The 7971-nt window shown below is 37.1% G+C and overlaps 1 protein-coding gene across 3 annotated transcripts; it reads right to left on the bottom strand.

Annotated features, from left to right (window-relative positions):
- Positions 1-217: 217 nt before the first annotated feature.
- Positions 218-6927, bottom strand: SULT1C4 (sulfotransferase family 1C member 4). Of its 3 annotated transcripts, none has more exons than XM_066177497.1 (8): positions 6882-6927; positions 6246-6423; positions 4487-4624; positions 3123-3220; positions 2686-2812; positions 1413-1507; positions 1022-1202; positions 218-853 (listed from the first exon to the last, which is right to left on the bottom strand). In XM_066177497.1, the coding sequence occupies exons 2-8, from the start codon at positions 6409-6411 to the stop codon at positions 741-743; spliced, it is 918 nt and encodes a 305-aa protein (XP_066033594.1). In that variant the 5' UTR covers positions 6412-6423; positions 6882-6927; the 3' UTR covers positions 218-740. The 3 variants fall into 3 exon arrangements, with proteins under 3 accessions (XP_066033594.1, XP_066033597.1, XP_066033595.1); XM_066177500.1 differs by having other exon boundaries at positions 6898-6927; XM_066177498.1 differs by having other exon boundaries at positions 6246-6426; positions 6882-6926.
- Between the last annotated feature and the right edge of the window lie 1044 nt (positions 6928-7971).

The following is a 7971-nucleotide window of genomic DNA, read 5'->3' as shown; positions in this document are numbered from 1 at the left end:
CTGTTACAACAGTTAAGGGGGAGATGACGTTTGCAGCATTGACTCTCCACCTGGTTCATACCAATTTTCAGAATTTTATAGATGTTAAGAAAACACTATGATATCCAGTTCAGAAGGCAAATGTGGGATGCAATAAGGACTGCCATGCCCACAGCTGGACTGTAGATAAATGGCTCTATGTAGCCCTTCAGCAAGTTTTATTAAAGGAAGTAATGAGTGTTCAGTGTTTTTGGAAATGTTGCTTTTATTTCAATAGCATTTCTTATGTCCAACTTAAAATGAGAGAAAATGAAATTTATTCTACTTTGTGCACTTCTGTTCCTCTCTTTATACTTGACCAGCTTTAAATTTGTATATATTTATTTATTGATTAATGTTTGTACAACCTGTTGCACTCTTTAAACACCTTTTTTCCTGTAGGCTGCTGGTTTCTGTTAGAGTTTGATTTGAAAATGCCAGCAGTATCAACTGCAGTTTTACAGAAATCCCAAACCACAGCCTGTATGAAATATTTTTATTAATGCTGAAAATTAGTGTGGTAGGTCTGACTGAAAAGTGTCCAGTGGAATTATTTTCTTCAGGGAGACTTTGGCATAATTTGGGCACTCTCCCAATAATGAAAAATCAATGATGTGTGAAGTAGAGATCTTGGAATCTTAGGGACACTGATGTTTTGTGAAGGATAAGCAAAATATATGACATGGAAAAGGCTGAAGATCATTGCTTTCCATTGCAAGTAATTACAATTCCACACGAAAAACAAGAGAGGTATCAGACATTTTCTTCTTATAATCTTCATCAAATTTCTCATTCTGTGCCACAGTGAAATGATTCTTCCAGTCTGCAACAGTCCCTAAGAAATGGCAATGCAAGAAAAAAAAAAAAAGAAAAAAAAAGGATTGATTTATCAGTATTTCCTGAAGCTCATTATCCACAGCTTATCAGATACTTGTACTTCAATGCTTATTTCAAAACAGAAGGACAACCAGAGAAAGTTGATGTCAGTAACAAACCTCAGTACCTTTTCTCATGAATGGGGAAATGGAGTGATCCATTATTCCTTGAAAGTCTTTAGTGTAATTTGTCATGGGGTTTTCCTTCATTACCTCAAATGAGGTGTTATGGACTATTTTGTTCAGAACCTCCTCACTCAGATCCTTCTCCAGGAACTTTGCAATCTTCTGAATTTCTTGCTTTGGATTCTGCAGAGACAATTACATGGGATAAGATACAGAGCTAGGAAAAGCAAAGAAATCAAACGTTGTGCAAGGGCTGCAATTCACAGACAGAGAAGATCAGGTTATTGTATGGTTTACTGATACTGACATGATAATATAAAACTGTTGCTTGCAGTTAGTATCTACTAAACTTAGAGATTTCAGAGCTCCATAAAAATATTTTCAGTCTTTTACCTCCTTCATATCCTCATAGAAGAGATAGAGAATACGGTGCTTATCTTTTGCCTTCCACCATCCTTTTACGTGGTCATACCAGGAGCCCCAAAGGACTGAAAAAGAAGTAACATCAGCAACAGCTATAAATGCCCCAACTGTCTTTAACACACGTGGCACTCATGTTTCCCTCCTCACCAGTACCTGTGAATTTCAAAGCTGGTTTTGAATCAGTATGGCTGTGCTTATTACAGCATTTTTGCTGTGAATCCCTCAGGTTTATGCATGCTCAGAACAGGATTATAATCAATGGAAACACACATTTCCACTATTAATTTGATCAGCTGGAAAAGACTTGTCTTAATTGGCCCTACTTTGAGCAGGGCAGGGGTTGGGACCATATGGACAACAAAAAATCCATTCCAGCTTGCATTATTTTATGATTCTACCTGGTTATATTATTTGCTATGCTATCAGAAGTGCCTGCTTCTCTCAAGCAAGTGTCAAAATGATTAGCTAAGACAGAAGTAGGTATGTTCTATATGTCTGCACTGGGACAGATGGCTCCCAGGCTGAGCTGCTCAAACACAAGACATAAGGTCTCCTTTGAGCATGTGACTCTCATGCTGGTCCAGACAGTGGTATTTCTAGGCCTACATGGTGGCAAAAATATTAATGACCTAAGGAAGCTTTAATATCTCAAACTGTAAAGTACCGCCCACTTGACCAGGTTTTCTTTCTTAGATTTGCTGTGATATCAGCACCTCTTTTAGAAAGGGAAGAGTCAGCTTCTGGGGTTGCCTGCTCTTAGTTAGATAACTGTCTTTGTTCAGGTGCCTGATTTTTAGATACATTAATTTAGGTACAAAGACTCCCTTATCTCAAATTCACATTTCACATTTCTATAAAATTAACCTTCCACTTCTTTTTTAAATTTCAAATTTTATCAGGTTTGAGTAAAACAAGTTAAACCATTGTTTCTTTTCAAATGGCTTCTTTTAATCTCAGAGAGAAGAGATGAAGCCTGAAAATTGTCATATATTTTTCTGAAATATAATGGAATAAAGAGTAGTGTTTTTATTTTTTCTCAAAATGGGAGCATAAAGATAGATGTAATCCTTTAGGTAATAATAAAAACCTGTGAATTTAGAAAAATTATGACTGAAACACCTTCAGCAGATATCCTTCCACAGTGTCTGCACTGGATTTCAAACCATAACTGAAATTAATAAATCAATGCCATGCATTCTTAAAATGACCAAAGTCTCTTAAACAACTGATTGCAATTAATCACCTTTTCCAGTCATGAATTTCTCCACAAACTCCTCCCAAGTTCCTGGATCAGGCAATCCTTTATTCATTCTGTGGAAATGGTAGTATGAAACCAGGTTGTCTTTTGCATTTCTTGCCACGTAGATTATCTTTATCGATATAAAAAGAAAGAGAGAAAGAAATTAACTTGCACATACAAATAGAGATATTGAGCATCTCCTGGCATTTTCTCTTGGAGCCTGCTGGCAGAGGTTTAAGAGGTTTTGCTTGAAGCTGACATTTTCTAAAATCCAGCTCAGGTAACTTAGTCATGACTTTAGGTTCCCACCGACGTTGCACATTAAAGGGAAAATATTTTTAGAGACCTTTTGGTTTCCCAGAGATTCTGGAAAACATATTCTGCCCTGGTTTATGTCACTTTCATGGTCTGTGAGGTAGAGTAGGCCTCTTCAGCCTTACCTTACAGTTCTGTTCCCAGAAGGATGGAGGCAGCAGCTGTGCGGGCAGATGAGTTTTCATTGTTCGTGGAGATGGCATGGCTTCAGCTAACTCCAGACCTGTGGGATGTTTAATTATGAGATGTGAGTTGTTTTCTTAATTGCATTAGCACTTCTTTCCTATGCTCACACATGTGATTGTGACTGTGACTTTTCAGCGCTTCACCTTGCATTGATCATTCATCTCCAAAGCACTTACATACAAGGGTAACATATACAACATTACATAAGCATCTTCAATGTTTCTAGAGAAAATTTTACCTCTGTTTTTGAGTAGAAAAAAGGAAACACTAACTTATATCTTTTTGTATTCTTGGGTCCATACCTAACTCCTTCTCTCCAAGGGATTATGATGAGTATTGATTTATATTTATCCAACCAAAGTTTTTAATTTGCAATATTTAGTGATCTCCCTCCACCTAACAGATAAGAAATTTTAGTTTCTTTCTAGGATACAAGAATATGACAGCTGACTAGACTTTATGATGGCACATAAAGAGAAACTAGGAGAATGCCAGTGGATTTTCAGTAGCTATGGATATATGGGACTACTTGGGAATATCTGGTGATATTTGAAGATGTGTTATCTCCTCCCCTCTCCCTATTAAACATCTATCATGATGTCCATAATTTTTTCCCTGTCATCATCTATCATTGTCTGTCGTCAATCATTCTTTTTGTCTCTCTCTGTGTCAACACATTCTAGCTTAGAAGAAAAAGAGTAGCACTTTTGCAGAGCTAATCAAGCTTTTTAGCTTCAAATGTAAGAGTCTGACAATAATTTGTGTGGAAATGGAGCCCTTTCTGGGGGGGACTTTTTAAAGAAACTGCAAACCAGTTAAGCCTACTGCTTTACCTGAATGTTCTGTAGCTTGTTTAGATGACTGGACCCTAGAACTGAGCAGCAGTTCCTTGAAACAGGAGGAAAACCACTGAAAACATTATGCAGCTTTTGGAAATATGTCCATGACATAGGTTTCTCTTCCATAAGGCCTGTAATCACAGAATGGCATTCAATTGCACCCATGCTGCCATTCTATATATATCTGCTGCTGGTTTAGATACTAAGGAGTGTCAAACACAGCTTCAAATACCACTCTAAAACATCATAGTCTTGCATAGCACCTGAGACAATCACATCTGCCAGCCCTGCAGCACCTTGAGTAGCCCTAGATGTTTATGTTAAAGCACCTGAACTGGTCCTTAATAGCCAAAATGGTGCTTAGTTCAAGAACAGAGCAAGTGGGACCTTTTCCAGGAAACTTGGGGCATCAGCACTATGTGCTCGTTTTTTTTCATTTTGTCTAAAATGCAAATAACATTCACCTGAGTAACGTGCAGACGCAGGCTCTGGCAAAAACCACTCAAGGAAAGGGTGGCGTTTGTAAGTAGTCTCACGTTTACACTTCTCAGTATCTCCATTTTGTTGAACCATATCCACTATCTCCTGTGTCCATGTGGTACCTGAAAATGTCAAGTGCTTAGATGTTTCCCTCCAGGATAGTCAAGGGTTTCTTCTACAAGGGAACTGAAAGCCAGAGTAATGGATTCTGTACTAATGGGGGAAAGAATAGCATAGAAATAATAGACAAAATGGAAAGAGAGTATAATACTGGCAAAATGCCTAATTAAGCAACAAAGGTAATTCCCAAAGCTCAATTCAGGAATTCTATTTTAGACAGACTTCTTGCATAAAGAAATAGCTTCCACACCAGTATGGCGAAAACCACTGGGATAAACTCACTGTTGTTTGAAGACTGTATTATTTGCAAAGGAATGAAATGCCCTCCTTTCATCCCTCACAAAAGTTCAGGTATTTCAATTTTGTTTTCGTACTGAATTTGAGTAAAAATATGCAATACCTGAACTTTAAATGAGTAAAAATTTCACACAGTTTGGAAATAAAAAATATAAAAAAAAGTGTCAGTATTTGCAAAGTTTCCCTTTGAAACACATTGATGAAGGTCTGTACGCCTTTCATCTGCCTGAGTGACTGCAACATTTTGTAAGAGTTACAGTGTAGTGTATCTCATGTGTCTCTTTTCTTTTATAGCTGTCATAGCTGTGTCAACCACATCGCCTCTGAGGTACTGTAGCGGGTCAGTTCTAGAGAACAGGCTGAGGGATAAATTGGAAAGCAATTTGGACAGGAGATTCATCCCTTCTTAAGATGCTTGTGTTATGCATCTCACACAGATACGACATAACGTCAAATGGAATCCTAACTTTATTTATTTTCAGTTCAGTGACTGGAAGGTTTTAATCTCAGCTGGATAAAATAATGTAGTTTTGCCTTCAGTATACTGGTAGTAAATCAAATGCTTTCAAGGTTTTAGAAAACTAATGATGGTTTTTTTTGTTAAAAACATATTTTTCCCCTACTGAAAAAAAAAGCCCTAAAATTGTTGCTAATTCAAATAATTATTTTTTAGGACGATCAAATTCTCCCATATCTGTTCCTGAATCTCCAAAATTGCACATGTATTTATTCATATAGAATTAATATTGATGTTTGTTACTCATTGTTCCCTAGTGTAGTAAGTATAAAGGGTCTGATGAAGAGGAGAAATATTGTCTAGTCACTGAGTAAAATGCTAGATAGCTAATATCAGTGATGGTATTTTATTTTATTAGCCAAAATTATTAAATTAATTTGGTTATTTAAAAGAATTATTTGATTTTCAGAAATCAGCACTTGTTTACACAAGAAATCATTCCCCAAATACATAACATGTTCCACAATCATACAGTCAATTTCTGTTATTTCTTAGTAAAAATCACTTCTTTCTAGGCATTGTTAAATCACTACATATTGGTGGAAAACTTCTGTTGTCACCATTAGTATAAATGTGTATAATCTCAATTAAAGGTAACAATTACAGGTCATTAGACTTTGGCCATTTGTACTTCAATAGTAACAGATGCATCTGTCAAAGAAGTCAGGAGTTACTAGTCACAGCTGACAAAGCTTCATGCCTTTAAAATATGTCTAGTTTGGAGTTAAACAAATGTCAGTCAAATAGAAAAAACACAGATCTCAATCCCAACAATGAGCACTATTCCAAACTTTTCTACCAACACCAACCTGCTTTTGCATAGGTTGCAATGAGCACATCATCAGGCCTGGCTTTGAACTTCCACACTTGGTCCCAAATGCTGGCAATTGGTTGTGTGAAGGCAACACCTTCCACTTCAAGTAAATTAGATCGAGCAATTGTCTCCCCCAGACTCAAATCTTTCATTTTATCCATGGCCAATGAGAACTGCTTGAAGAAAGGCTTAGAGTTAACATGGCTGCTCTGAAAAAAAATCTGAATTTACTCATCTTGAAGTCTCTCCTATAGATCAAGTTCCGTGTCCTGATTTCTTTGGCCATGATTTGGCCTATCTGGATCCATATATAGACTCCTTAAAGCCAGATCTCGTTTTCAGAAATGCATGGTATATTGCTAGTGGTAGTTTCCTGTGTCTCTAAAATTCACTCTGTTTACTCAGATACAAAAAGAGAAAAATGTCATTATTCTCATATCAAACACATTTATGTAACATTCTGATGGTTGGTATGAGGGCTTCTAAAGGCAGAAAAAAAAATCAGAGGTGTGATTCAAAAGAAGGCAGAGAATAACAGCTGGCAATGAAATCAGCATACAGGACCCAACCCTTCTTCTGTGAAGAAAATAAACAGAAATGCCTGCTAACACCCTTTGTGCCTTATACTTACAAAAATATTTGCAGACCTTTTCTGTGTTTCCTTCCTGGATCTTCTCTTTCTTGGAACTCTTTGCTGTGTTTTGAAATATGTTGTACATAAATAACCTGAACTAGATTGATCATTAATTAAAGGTTGTTAGACTTTAATTATGTGAATCAATCTGTTTTACAATAACTAGTTATTGATTTCTCCCAGAGAGACCCTTTAGGCATAACTTTCAGAGCTCCAGAGTCTGGTCAGAGGAAAGCTGTGCTTAAGGGGAGGCTATAGAAATAACCTCAGTTAAAAACGTCAGCCAGAAAAAAAGACATTTCAATCCCAACAGCAAACATTGCTAGAATATTTTGTTTAGTTTTCTTGTTTACTCACAGCAATTTCAAACAGATTCAGCTGAGCGGAGTGAGATGTTGGATTGATGGCTGGTCAGTGACTCAAGAAATTTTAAGAAAATGAAGGAAAAAGAAACTTGCCAGAGAATTTTTCCTGCTTAAATGTCTTCAGTCCTTGGCTGTATTGACAACTATGTAGGAACTTAAATCTTCAGGCACAAGTAGGTTGAAAACCTTTTGTGGGTGGAGATTCCATTCTTCCTATCAGTGTGAGGAGAGTAAAGAAGGAAGTGCAGCAGCAGCAAACGGCTGAGCAGTTTTTCTGGCATGGTTTATGAAATCCTTTCTAACCCTATGAAAGAAAACACTTGGAATTCTCCTCTAAAGTGTGATTCTTTACTTCAATAGCTCCAGAAAGATTATTTTGTCTCTCTCATTGTCAGCAGTCTTAGAATAATTATTTTCTTCCTGTTAATCTAAATTGCAAAGATCCTGTGTGTGTAGGTAAAGGAAAAAACACCCCAAAACTTTTATTCTCTACTTCCCATCAGCAGGTGATCCAGCCACCTTTCAGGAAGCAGGGCTTCAGCCCACAGGTTGTTGCTATATGTAGGCCTACTGCACTTGCACTTACTAGCACTCTGCGGGTGCTATGGAGAAAATTAACTCCATCTTATGGATGAGGCATTCCCAGTTTCTCTGGGCAGCCTGTTCCACTGTCTCACTACACTCACAGTAAAGAATTTCTTCCTAACAACTCATCTAAACCT

Source organism: Chamaea fasciata, unplaced genomic scaffold, assembly GCF_029207755.1.
Source record: "Chamaea fasciata isolate MVZ Bird 193981 ecotype frontalis unplaced genomic scaffold, bChaFas1.0.hap1 SCAF_2, whole genome shotgun sequence".
NCBI classification, from domain to species: Eukaryota; Metazoa; Chordata; class Aves; order Passeriformes; family Sylviidae; genus Chamaea; species Chamaea fasciata.
Note: the sequence above shows the minus strand (reverse complement) of the source record. Positions and strands in the feature narration are given on the sequence as shown.